We start from the raw sequence: 13,451 nt of genomic DNA, 5'->3' as shown, positions 1-13,451 counted from the left end.
TTTTCAAAATGCTGCACGCGAGCTCAAAGTTCGCATCACTGGGCTAGAGGTTAGACGCTCTGTCATGGCCTCATGACCTGGGTCAGCAGGCAGCCTGGGGTGGGCATGCTCCCCTGGAGGTGTCCCGTCTCTGCTGGGCCCCGCCCCCCCGCTCCTCGGTTCTTCCTCTGAGATGCGCAGGTCACCTCTGCACAAATCAGAGTGGCTCCCGGCCTTCCTGTGTCAGCGGTCAGCCGTCAGCCCTGACGGAGAACCTGCTTCCCGCCCCCCAAGTCCAGCAGGTCTACCTTCCTGTGGCCGCCCAGCCCAGCTCCCGCCCAGCCCGGCTCCCGCCCAGCCCGGGGCATGGAAGCAGCGCGGATGTGCGGAACCCGGCCTGCCTGCGCCAGAAAGAAACCTCTTGGTTCTGTCCCCAAAAGACCACAGGGTGACGGTTCCGTCTGTGAGCACCAGGTCGCCCCGGGCGGAGGCGCCCAAAGTCTGGCTCCCAGAGGGCCTCCCTGGGCTCCGTCTGTCACCTGGGCAGTGGCAGGCGCTGGGCTGGTCCCGGGGTCCCCAGCCTGGGCTCAGCCCCCAGAGAAGCCACTCCCTCTGCAGGGGCCACAGGCGCGCCCCCCACGCCCAGGGCACTCACCCCTGAGCCTTGCCCCAGCCAGTAGCTCAGCCACCAGAAGTTGAAGGCGGAGAGGGCGTTGAACAGCAGCATGATCAGGAAAACCGCGATGGCGACCGTGTACCCTGGGGAGGGAGGGAGCGTGACCGGCGCCCAGGGAGGCGCACAGCCCCTGGCCACGCTGCTCGCACCCAGGCCCTCGGGTCCCCTGCCCCCATCCATCCACTCAGACACCTGGGAGGACCGGGAGGAGCTGGGTTCAAACCCTGGCTCTGCTGCTGACAGACAGCGTGGCCCTGGCAGGGACCGAGGTCAGGGACATTCTGCTGCCTCGGCTCTGAGGCGACCCGAGATGGCATGTGCCCAGCACCCAGCCCGGCGTCCGGCCCACGAGCAGTGAGATTAGAGAAGTCATTCCCCTAAGCAGGGCCGGGCCGCCGCCTGTGCCAGGGGGGCACCTCGGTGGGGGCGCCGAGCCTGGTGCTGGGCACGGGCCTTCTCACTGAGTCAGGGACGCCCGCCTCACCCAGGGCTGGTTCCAGCGACAAGTAAAGGGTGGTCAGGGTCACAGTGACTCAGAAACCTCCGCAGTGACCCCCAACGTGCAGAGCGTATATGGTGTGGGGGTCCTGCCACCGTGCAGTGATGTGCGGAGGCCACGAGGCCGAGCTGGGGAAGCTGCTGCCTGCCGCCGCCCTCAGAGACACGCCAGCGCCGCCGCCACGACAGCTGCGCCCGAGTTCCTGGTGCCACGGCGCTGAGTGTGCCCTAAGCCGCTCCTCCCGGCGCTGAGCACGCGGCTCACTGAGGCCACAGCTGGGCCATCTGGGAACCGCTGGGCTACGGCTCCGTGTGAACCGCATTCCTGCGTCCTTTGCCCTGATGCTTGGCGTGGGGACCCTGATCCCGCGAGACCGTCTCCCAGGGTCAGCTCATTCCCGGGTCAGCTCATTCCCGGGTCAGCTCATTCCCGGGTCAGCTCATTTCCAGGGTCAGCTCATTTCCAGGGTCAGCTCATTTCCAGGGTCAGCTCATTCCCGGGTCAGCTCATTTCCAGGGTCAGCTCATTTCCAGGGTCAGCTCATTTCCAGGGTCAGCTCATTCCCGGGTCAGCTCATTCCCAGGGCTGGCCAGCAACTGCCGTGAGCTGACACCCACCGCCACCCGCCACCCACAGCCTGGCGGCCTCAGCAACCACGCACCCACACAAGCCAGTACTACCTGCCCCAGTCACCCTGGGCCAGGTTCTGAGCAACTAGGAACCCCCAGAGCCAGGGCCCCTGGAATGACTCCACCCACCCACCCTGAGCTTGCCCACTCTCTCCCAGGAAAACCCAGGAAGGGGTCGCTCTCCCCTCGCCCCTCTCTGCCATCTGACCCCCCTGGCGCCTCCCCGTGGCCCTGGGGGCATGGCCTGCCTGCAGCTGGCAGGGTCTCCCTCATGACTGTAGCACGCACGTCTGCATGTCTAAGACGCATCTCGGGGGCATGGTACTGCCAGCGCCCCTGGGGACGTGGTCCCAGCATTGGCTGTGGCGGGGGAGCTGCCGTAACCGAGTGGCTGGGACGGTGCAGGGTGAGCCTCGTGTCGGGTGACCCTGGGTGCCCTGGGCCTCCCATGACCTCACACCTCCCCCGGTGACCGGGGCTCGGGGCGGGGCTGGTCCTGGGGGCCCCCGGGAGGCGTGGGGCTGCCAGTCCGCACCTCCGGCTGCCCGGATGTACTGGTGGTAGACACGCCACGTCAGGGACCCTTCTTCCATCTTCTCCTTCTGTGTGAGCTGGTTCTGCAGCCCTGGGTGGGGAGGAGGAGGAGGAGAAGGCGTTCCTCCCGGCTCTTCCCGGCGCCCAGCGGCTCCCTGCGAAGCTTCTGCGCCTGCCCCCCTCCCGCCCCCTCGCCTCCCGGCGGCAGCGCCCGCCCAGCCTGCCCCTAGTCCATGGAAGACCCTGGACCCCAGAGCCTGGAAAGGGGGTCCACCCCCAACTATTCAACAAGCCCCAAGGGCCTGACGTCCCACACGCTGGACGGGTCAGAGGGGCGGCTGGAGAGAAGGGGACAGAGGTGACCGAGGGCCAGGATCCTGGTTCCTAATTGTCATCACGATACTGTGCAACCTGGGGAAGTCACGCAACCTCTCTGTGTCCTCGTCCAGGGACAGTGAGATGCTCTGCAGCAACACGCTTCTGCGGCAGCTGCCCCAAAGCCGCTGCGACCCCAGCCCAGGCGGTTCTTGGCCGGAGCCGGGCAGGGCCGGACCCAGCGTCCTCACCTGCACTGTCCCCCAGAGGCTCCTCCTGGAGGGGGTGCTGGGCCGGGCCGCCCACCTGAGGCTCTCTGGCTGCCTGGAGTGTGTTCTGGGGGGAAGCAGGGCTGTGAGCGAGGGGGTTCCTCCCCGAGGGGGAGGGGCGGGGCGGGGGCGGATCACCTGTGTGGCCTCCCCGTGCATCGTCTGGATGAGGTGGGCGTATCGCCCCTTCTTCTGCATCAGCTCGCTGTGAACCCCCTGCTCACAGATTTTCCCGTCTTCCAGCAAAAGGACCTGGTCGCAAAACTGCAGATACTGAGGAGCCAGAAGAAATAAGGTCTTCAGTGAGCACACAAAGAGCTGTTCAGCCTCACTATTCCACAGGAAACCTGAGTTCAGGTCGGGACACAACGTTACTTTATACCAGAGACCCAGTGGCCTGGGCGGGAGGTCCCTCAGTCCAGCTTGCGCCAGGAACAGGCCTAAGCAGGCAGGCGGACATCCCCCAAGGGGTCCTGAGCGCTGCTGCGGAGGCGGGAAAGGCTCCCGCCACCACCGCAGCGCTCCCAGCCATGAGCCCAGCTTCTGGCTGAGCAGAGCTCCCCCTGTGGGAGCACACTGACCACCAGGGGCCAGCTCCTGCGTTGAGCATCTGCCTCCTGGTGGTCAGTACGTGTCATAGCGACCGGTGGTTCCGCCTTTCTGTCGATTTGCGTATTTAGGGTTTTATTCTATAGGATTACCAGGTTGGCAGAAATGAAACGATGGACAACCCCAGGTGCTGGCCGTGACTGGGAGGGAAGGGAACGCTCGTAAACTGTCTGGGCGGGTGGTGGATTGGCACAACTCCTTTGGAAGGCAGTTGGACAATGCCGCGTAAAACTAAAGATTCCTGAAGAATTACGAACCAACAATTCAACCCCTTAAAACTCTATCCTAAAAAAAACAAATCTCAAACGACCATAGACACACGTAGACTGATGTACATTGAGGCATTTTTTGTAAAAGTGAAAAATGAGGGGAAAGACCGTACGTGTCCACCCTCGGGAATAAATTCTGGGATATCAGGGATCAGAACCCCACCCCCGTGAGACTGACAGCTGCACCTGTCAGCGTGGACGATCTCCAGACTGTGACCTGGCGGGAAAAGGCAGGTTAGCACCGGTCACGGGAAGTAAAGCAGCAGCGACGTACGGGTTAGGACAGGGGTGGGCAAACTTTTTGACTCGAGGGCCACAATGGGTTCTTAAACTGGACCAGAGGGCTGGAACAAAAGCATGGATGGAGTGTTTGTGTGAACTAATATAAATTCAAAGTAAACATCATTACATAAAAGGGTACGGTCTTTTTTTTTTTTTTTTTTTTAGTTTTATTCATTTCAAACGGGCCAGATCCGGCCCGCAGGCCGTAGTTTGCCCACGGTTGGGTTAGGACATGGGGAAGGAGACTTTACTGTGTCTGAGAGTCACACTGATGAGGGAAGGGATGAAGGCGTGGGCGGCCCCGTGCACAGCAGGGCAGGAGGGGACGGAGGGTCCACGCGCGATTGGGTCGAGGGGGGGCTGGACACTGGGTTTTCACTAGATCGCTTCCGAAACCTTGTTGTTGTTGTCAGTCCTCAGCCGAGGATATTTTCCCATTGATTTTTAGAGAGAGTGGAAGGGAGGGGGAGAGACAGAGAGAAACATCGATGTGAGAGAGACGCATCGATGGGCTGCCTCCTGCACACGCCCTGACCAGGGCCAGGGAACCTGCAGCCACGGTACATGTCCTTGCCCGGAATGGAACCTGGGGCCCTTCAGTCCGCGGGCTGAATGCTCTATCCACTGGGCCGCACCGGCCAGGGCCCTTCCTAAAGCTTCTTATGCCTTTTTAAAAAATATATATTTTATTGATTTTTTTACAGAGAGGAAGGGAGAGGGATAGAGAGTTAGAAACATCGATGAGAGAGAAACATCGATCAGCTGCCTCCTGCACACCCCCTACTGGGGATGTGCCCGCAACCAAGGTACATGCCCTGGACCGGAATCGAACCTGGGACCTTTCAGTCCGCAGGCCGACGCCGTATGCACTGAGCCAAACCGGTTAGGGCCCTTCCTAAAGCTTCTTATGCCTTTTCTTATACCAGAAAGATGGTGAGGCTCAGCTGGAAGAGGAGGGAGAAATAGCGACAGTGTCTGAGGCCAAAGCCCAGGATGAGTGTCCAGGGGAAGGGCATGGGGGCAGCCCACTCCACCCTGCTCTCGGGGGAGACTTGGGGTTCTCCTTCCAAAGCACTGGCCCCCCTGCCCTGTGGAAGGTGAAGGGGACCCTGAACTTGGGTTTGGGTGTTCGCCAGCCTGTCTCCTTCTCACGCAAAGGAGAGGAGGGCCAAGTTCTTTACCACACGCCCCGCGTGGGGGGTCTAGGCTGAGGGGGAGGGGCAGGGGAGCCCGTCCCACGGGAGGGCCGTCACCTGCAGCTGGTGCGTCACCAGGACGACCGTCTTGCCGCGGAGCGCCTTCCGGATGCACTCCTCGAAGATGTGCTTCCCCACGCGGGTGTCCACGGCCGACAGCGGGTCGTCCAGCAGGTAGACCTCGCGGTCCGAGTAGATGGCGCGGGCCAGGCTGATCCTCTGCTTCTGCCCCCCCGAGAGGTTGAGGCCCCGCTCCCCGATCTGCGGGCGGGCAACCAAAGGCACCGTGGCCGGAGGGTGAGCACCGCCGGGAGGGCAGAGGGGGCAGACGGGACCCCTCAGGGCACACCCCGAGGCACCTAAGGATGGGGCGCCCCTGGCCTCAGCACTCGGTGCTCCCCACGTGCAGGAGAAAGTGCCCCTCGGGGGCGGCGTGGGTAGAGCAGACGTGGCACGTGGCACCGCGAAACGCCGCTCACTGGGAAGGCCGGCCCCGGGCCACCGCGGCCACGGGACGGGGCTCGAGGGCGCCGGGCTCCCGAAATAAGGGGACGGATGAGCAGCGCCTGCTCCCCTCGTGGCGGGTGTCAGACAGGAGCCACGAACGAGCGAATAAAGAAGCCAGTGCGGACCCGGAGGACGGCAGGCGCCTCCCGGGAGGCGGGGCTGTCTCACCTGCAGCGAGGCACGCGGGGCGCTAGACTGGGCTTTGCCCGTGGAACGTGGCCACAGGCTGCGCTGCGATCACAGTGAAGTGGGGACAGCATTGCCCCCCCGCCGTCAGGACGACCTCCCGTCCTGGGGCCTTGGCTATGTTCCCCCTGAAGAAGGGGTGCTGGCCAGCGAGGGACAGGGTGGGGGGCACAGGGGCGCGTGGGAGGTTCCTCCTCTCGGCTTCCCTCCCTCGATGGGGGGCTCGGAGGCAGCGCGGTGGGGGCCCCTCTGTGTGCCCGGAGGCAGCCTGGGGCCCGGGGCCCACAGGGCGAGCTGCTCGCCGCCTCCTCACCTCCGTCATGTCTCCGAAGGGCAGGATCTCCAGGTCGCGGTTCAGGGAGCAGCAGTGGAGCACCTCGAGGTACCTGCAAGGTCGGGGGGCTGAGGGACACTCGGGCGGACCTGCACCCCCAGGTGTGGAGGGGGAGCGCTCGCACTCCCGGCCAAGGAGACTGTTCGCGTCCTCCTGCCTCTTCCCTTTTGATCTAGCGCGCGCACGTGGTGAACATCGGAGCAGAAATGAAAGGAGACACGGCGCAGCGAGAAGCGTGTCTCTGGCATCTGTGGCCCTCGGGCTTTCTGTTGTCTTGTTCACCCCCCCCCCACCACCCCCAGGATATTTTTTCAATTGATTGTTAGAGCAAGTGGGAAGGAGGGAGAGAGAGAGGAGCATCAATGTGAGAGAGACGCATCGATGGGTTGCCTCTTGCATGTGCCTGGATGGGCCCAGGGTCAAACCTGCGACCCAGGTACGTGCCCTCGACCGGAAGCAAACCCTGGACCCTTCAGTCCTCAGGCCGGCGCTCTAGCCACTGGGCCACACCGGCCAGGGCCCCTCAGTGGCTTTTCTTAGGAGCAACTGCCATTACAGTTTCTTATGTATTTATTCAGGAACAACCCATTCCTGTGGGCCCGTGGGCAGCTTATATGGTTTAACGGCCCCGAGCACCCCATCACACGCTGCACACGGCGGCGGCGTGAGTATGTCACGTGCCCCCAGGATGGACACGGGGGGCCTCTCTAGTCCTTTGCTGCTGTGACCATGTGCCGTGTGGACACTCCTGCGCACGGGTCTCCGTGTTCGGGTGAGATTCTCTGTGTTGCGTGCCCAGCAGCGCCCAGCCCGTGTTTGCTTTGGACAGATATTTCGAAAGGGCCGAGTCCCATCGGTGTGCGGGCAGAGCGGTGATCAGTTGAGGGCTGTGTTAGGACGACGCCCCTGGGGGTGGACACGGGGAGAAGCGGGAGCCGGGGCGCCGGGGCAGGGCCAGGGAGCAGTCCCGGCAGAGAGCGCAGCGCAGAGCTGGCCGCCAGCGGAGAAGAGAGGAGCGCAGAGATGGAAGGAGACAGCGCCGTCCAATGAGAAGGGGGCTGCGAGAGGAGGTGGCTGGCTCTGGAGAGCCATCGCACCGATTGGGCAACTCGGGGACTGGCCAGCAGCTCACCAGTTGGCATTGGGCCTGGCCGGCTGGAGCTGGCCAGTGTGAACCCCTCCAGGCCTGTCCCTCCAGGCCTGTGCCCTCGGGGGGAGGGGCCGATTGCAAAATCGAACAAAGTCAACAGAGGCCGAGTCCCCGGAGCTGGAGCCCGGCTGTGGCCTGCGGGCACGGTTCCCCGCCCCCCCCCCCAATCCTCTGCCCCACAGCCACTCGCTGTCGCCAGGGGAATGTGTGAGCAGGTCACCCCCACCCATGAACCCAGCTGATTCCTCCACATTGACAACCTCGTCGCCCCCTTGACCTCCCTCTGACTTTGAGGTCAGGAAGGGATTCAGACAAACACCCGTGGAGCTAACCTTGCGGAGGGGGAGGGCCCATAGACCAAAGGAGTGAAACCTGGAATTGCTGACAGCCGCGGGGTCCAGGCCCAGCGGCATCAAATCCCACCAACTCTGGGCACGTGACTGACCCTCCTGGGGCCTCAGCCGCCCGGCCTAGAACATGGAGAGGACAGTGGCCTTCCTCTCACAGCCAGGAGGGCGGTGCTGGTGCCTGAAGGGAGCCCACGCGGGTGCCAGCCGCTCTCAGGTGGCCACTCGCAGCGGGGGGTGGGAGGATGGGGGAACCTTCCCCAGACAGCCCCCTCCCCCACGTCCTCCCGGCCCCTCCCAGAGGCTTACCGGGCCTGGTCGCACTGGCTTCCCATGAGGATGTTGTCCCTGACGCTGCCCGTGAGGAGCCAGGCCTGCTGGGGCACGTAGGCCAGGCTCCCGTGCACGCCCACCGAGCCCTCCAGCAGGTGCATCTGCGGACGTGAGTCAGCCTCAGGGCGGCGCCCAGGGGACAGCCAGGGCCCCGCCGGCCTCTGGACCCCGGGGCTCGCCTATGAAATGGGTCTAGGATGACATGCTCCTGCCCGGCCGGCGTGGCTCAGGCGTTGAGCGTTGACCTAGGAACCAGGGGGTCACGGTTCGATTCCCGGTCAGGGCACAGCCTGGGTTTCGGCTCAGTCCCCAGTGGGGGGCGGGCAGGAGGCAGCTGATCCATGATTCTCTCTCATCATTAATGTTTCTCTCTCTCTCCTTCTCCCTTCCTCTTTCTGAAATAAAAACATGTTTTTTTAAAAAAAATGGGAACCTCAGTTGTACAACCACAAGGATCTGAATTTAAAAAACAAAAGAACAACATGCTCCCTCCAGCCCCACCAGTGAGTCAGGGTGTGACCCCGAGAACACGGAGCTAAACCGGGGCATTCCCCACGGGGATGAGCAGGGCTTGCGTGGAAGACACCCCATGCTTTTCCCGCTTGGTTTCCAGCCCCTTTCCGTGGATGGAATGCCCAGGCCCGCCCTGACCTGCCCTGGGTGTCCCAGAGCGACTCCTAACGTGAGGACGTCGCCGTGGCTGGGTGGGGCGTGGGCCTCGTGTTTTGGGCGTCACTGTGGGGAGCCGCTACAGTGTTGGGACAGGTTCAAGCCTCGGACTGAGGAGAGGGCACAGTCCTCTCGTGGCCACGTGCAAGTCCCAGCTTGGAGGGCCGGGCCCTCCCAGCACAATTATAGCCAACAGCTGTAGTTGTGAGCTTGAACCTGTGGTCTAAACACGTGGCCCCAGGTGCCTGTGTGATAGAGTTCAGGTGCGTGTAGTTGAGTGGGACTGAAACCCACGAGAATGTTGTAAACATCTTGACCACGCCCTTACTTTGCCTCGTGGCATCTGCTATAAAATAAAGACACGGCTTGTGGGTGCTGGCGCTGTCTCTCAGAGAAGCAGTGTCCCACCCAGGCCCGGCTTTCATTCTCTTGTCTGTCTTTTCTAAGCCTTTCAGCCGCCCCCTCTCAGGTTCACCCTTGGCCGTGCTGGCGTGGCACACGTCACCGCCAAAGAGTTAGTGGAAAAGGGTCACCATCGCTGTCGTTTAAAGCAGCGCCACAGGAGATGGTTCTACGCAGACACAGCCAACGGCAGCCCCTGGAGTCTGGTCATTGGGCCTACGGGTCCGGACCATCGATCGTGTTCTTCCTGCTTCTCAGTGAGAGAAACTTAAAAACTCACCTCCCCCAGGACGGCTGACAGCAGGCTGCTCTTGCCACTCCCGGTGCTGCCGCAGACCCCCAGCAGGGTCCCCTGGAAAGCCCACACAGACAGGCGTCGGCACGGACGGCCCTCCCTCTCCCCCAGCTGCGTCCGGGGTTTGAACCCAAAATGACCAACGGCAAACAACACAACCACGCACACCCCACAGCCACGCAGGCAAGCGCATCTCCAGAGGAGACCTGAGGTGGGTCTACAGGGGGGCGGCCTCCGAGGAAGGCCGGCGAGTGGCGATGGCCGAGGGGTGTGGGTGGTGGGTGGGTGGTCCTGTTAGGAGAGAAACCCATTCCAGACCTGCCTGTATTCCCTGCACCTGTTTCTCCATCTGTGAAATGGGGACAACAGAGCCGGCTTCCCAGTGTTCACGCATTCATTCATTCATTCGTTCGTTCATTCATTCATTCATTCGTTCACCCATCAGAGAGTCATCTGAGTTTCTCCTGTGCCCAGGAATGAAGGCAAGGCCTCTCGGGGTGCTTACATGCTGGTGGGGAGAGGCCATGCCATAAAGAAGCCCACACATACTCTCAGGGTGAGGAGTCCCATGAAACCGGCTACTGTTTCAGAGCTGGGGGTGGACGCCGTTTTAGATGGGTTGCGTCTTAAAGGAAGGTTTGGGCCGGACAGATTCTAGCCGAGGAAACGGTAGGACGCCAGGCCAGGCTCCCACCCTCAGGCCCACTCCCCCGGCCGCTGGCCCGCCCGCCTGGCAGGAGGCGGCTACCTTGGACACCGCCAGGTTGATCCTGTGCAACGCCGGGGCCAGGCCGTCCCCCGTGTCCTTGGGCCCGAGGGCATCTGGCGGGGGCTGAGCCCCGGGCGTCCCCTCGGGAGCGTATCCGTTCCTCTCCAGCTCCAAGGCCCCGTTGACCACCCCGGGGCAGGGCCTGTACCAGGACAAGGTGGCCTTCTCCAACACCAGCGCTCGGCTGGGGTCCTTCGCCGGCTGGACGTACAGCACGGGGCTCTCCTGCAGGAAGAACCTCTGCCCGGGCGAGAAGGGGGAGGGAGGAGGCGTTCAGTTCGCTAGCCCAGGAGGAACGTGTCCCCCTGCGGCTGACCGGCCCCGGGGACTGGTCTGTGAACGAATGAGCAGCAAACGTGGGAAGAACCACCGTCCAGCGAGGGGAGGCTAGTTCTGTTGGTGGATTTCCCGTGTTCACACCACCGGGCCCCTTTCACGTCGGACACTCCCCGCCCTACTCCTCACTGTCCAGTCTATTGTACAGTGATGACAGCCTGGCCTACGCCAGCCTCATCGTCGGCGACAGCAGCTGTTGAGTCATAGTACCGACGTGTGGTTTTTCTGTTTCATTTATAACTCGTAAAGGTCAAAAGGTCTGCCCGGCCCGTGTGGCTCAGTGGTTGAATGCCGACCCATGAACCAGGAGGTCACGGTTCGGTTCGCGGTTGGGGCACCTGCCCGGGTTGTGGGGCTCGATCCCAGTGTGGGGCGTGCAAGGAGGCAGCCGGTTCATGATTCTCTCTCGTCATTGATATTTTTATCTCTCTCTCTCTTTCTGAAATTAAGAAAAGAAAGAAATGCCTCTGATATCTATATGACTAGGCATTAAAGTAACAAAAAAAGGAACAAGGTCTGCCCAGGTACCACCGTGCGGGAGGTGCCCTGTGGCGCCATCTACTTCTCAGTGCCGTGGCTCTGCGTCCGCATCGCCCTGTGTGTGAAATTCAGGAGTTAAACGACGTGACCCTCAGCATTAAATGGGGGGTGGGAAGTACATCCCTCCGCAGCGTCTCCCCGGAGACCCGCTCAGGGCGAGGGCTGGGTGGGAACTGGGTCTGTCCAGGCAGCGGATGCCGAGTCATTGTTATTCCTGCGCCTGTCGGTGGCGCCTCAACTTTTTACAATGAGCACCTAGCATTTTACAAAAATAAAATAAAATTAAAAAGCTATTCTCAAAAGAAATGAGAGGAAGTCCGTTTCTTCATGATTTAAATACATGGACCGCAGGTCTGTTTCACTAGATGAATAACATCGTCGTCGTCGGGAACGGCGGCCCTTTAGTTTGTGAGCTGAGTTATTTTTAGTAACATGACCAGCATCCATGAGCCCCACCCCCACCCCCAGAGCCATACCCTGTCTGTACCTGTCCATGGGTCCTTCCCCATCTCATGCTGCACGCCCTCCAGGCTCCCCCCACCCACACCCGGAACCACTATCCACGCCCCGGAGCCACTATCCACGCCCCTGAGCCACTATCCCGCACTCCGGAGGAACGCCCAGGGGCTGGAGGCAGGTGAACGCCCACTGCCAAGGGCCGTGCAGCCGCCCTGACCGCTCACCTTGAACCTCTCTGCCGCAGACTTGGACTCCGTGAGGCCTTTGACCGAGAAGGGCACGATGAACACCGACAGCCGCATGGTGTTCCAGATGGCCAAGACCGTGAAAGCCTGGTGGGGACGAGAAGAGGTGGTGAGGGTGGCAGCCCGACCCCCCCACCCGCCCCATCCCAGGAGCCCCCATCCCTGAGCCTCGAGCCACAGCGCCGGACCGTGCAGCTTCCCACAGCAGGTCCTTCCTTGGGCAATGGCCCAGCTGGTTTGGGGGAGACTAGAGCAGGGGTCCTCAAACTACGGCCCGCGGGCCACACGCAAATACAAATATTGTATTTGTTCCCGTTTTGTTTTTTTACTTCAAAATAAGATATGTGCAGCGTGCATAGGAATTGGTTCATAGTTTTTTTTTTTAAACTATAGTCCGGCCCTCCAACGGTCTGAGGGACAGTGAACTGGCCCCCTGTTTAAAAAGTTTGAGGACCCCTGGACTAGAGAAACCGGTGAAAAAGGGCCGCTGTCTTATTAGAGTCCCCGAGTCTGGAGGCCGGGTCCCTCTCGTCGCTTAGCCAACGGGGACCTCTCACGGTGGACAGGCCAGCCCCCTCACAGGCTCGGGGTCCCCGGGGGCACCGTGCCAACCAGCCTAGCACGGGGGGGCCTTCGGGAGCACCCGGACACGGCGGTTCGTGCCGTCAGCGCGCCGCACGGCCATCTTCGTTCTCCTTTGCCTGAGATGGTCTTTCTGTTATTGAAAAATCTCCCTACGCATCGCCTGACCCCCGCCAAGAGAACGTCCCTGCTGCCAGCAGCCCACCTTCTGCCTCCAGGGTCCCAGGGTCCTGGCTTGCGAGCCCTGCAGGCGCCTGGGTTGTCGGTGTGCTCCCTGTGCCCTGGCCAGGGTGCGTGTGGGAGGCAACCAGTCAATGTGTCTCTCACATCAATGTTTCTCTCTCTCTCTCTCTCTCTCTCTCTCTCTCTCTCTCTTCCTCTGCCCTTCCAATCTCTCTTTAAAAAATCAATGGGGAAAAATATCCTCACGTAAGGATTAAAGTGTATATATGATGTAATATAGACATAGACATAGACATAGACATAGACATAGACATAGACATTAGACATAGACACAGAGACACAGAGACACAGAGACATAGAGAGACATAGAGAGACAGAGAGAGAGACAGAGAGAGAGAGAGAGACAGAGAGAGACACAGAGACACAGAGACACAGAGACACATAGACACAGACATAGACCATGATAAACTCCAACCGGCCGGCATGCTGTGGTCTGGCTCCGCCTGCTGTGAGCATTGTGTGACCTCACGGCCTGGGCCAGGCAGAGGAGACAGCTGCGTGGAGTACGGATGAGCCCTTGGCTACACACCCCCATGATGCCCTCCTGCTTTGGCTCCAGTCTCGGCCTCCCCAGCTGTGAGCCCACGTCTCCAAGATCAGCCCCTGCCCTGCTCTCCTCAAAGACGGATCCCTGCTCCATCCCAGGGCCAGGGTCAGGCCCCAATGGGAAAGACAGAAGGAACTCCGCCTTTTATTTAAAAGTGTATTTGGGAGCTCTATTTTGGTCACAGAGAAATGCATCCATTTAGGGTCCCAATCACTGGGGTGTGAACTACACATTCCAGCTCCCAAGCCCC

General features: G+C 61.3%; 1 protein-coding gene across 2 annotated transcripts; it reads right to left on the bottom strand.

Annotated features, from left to right (window-relative positions):
• Window positions 1-398: 398 nt before the first annotated feature.
• Window positions 399-11,951, bottom strand: LOC102441000 (ATP-binding cassette sub-family C member 11-like). 2 transcript variants are annotated; one of them, XM_014450819.2, is made up of 10 exons: window positions 11,809-11,951; window positions 10,229-10,489; window positions 9,466-9,537; window positions 8,091-8,215; window positions 6,264-6,336; window positions 5,315-5,518; window positions 3,040-3,174; window positions 2,884-2,968; window positions 2,319-2,408; window positions 399-738 (listed from the first exon to the last, which is right to left on the bottom strand). In XM_014450819.2, the coding sequence occupies exons 1-10, from the start codon at window positions 11,884-11,886 to the stop codon at window positions 515-517; spliced, it is 1,347 nt and encodes a 448-aa protein (XP_014306305.2). In that variant the 5' UTR covers window positions 11,887-11,951; the 3' UTR covers window positions 399-514. The 2 variants fall into 2 exon arrangements, with proteins under 2 accessions (XP_014306305.2, XP_023604992.1); XM_023749224.1 differs by lacking the exon at window positions 2,884-2,968 and having other exon boundaries at window positions 634-738.
• Between the last annotated feature and the right edge of the window lie 1,500 nt (window positions 11,952-13,451).

This window comes from Myotis lucifugus, unplaced genomic scaffold (genome assembly GCF_000147115.1).
Source record: "Myotis lucifugus unplaced genomic scaffold, Myoluc2.0 scaffold_3992, whole genome shotgun sequence".
NCBI lineage: Eukaryota > Metazoa > Chordata > Mammalia > Chiroptera > Vespertilionidae > Myotis > Myotis lucifugus.
The sequence above is the reverse complement of the archived record's forward strand: the minus strand, read 5'-3'. Positions and strand labels throughout refer to the sequence as shown.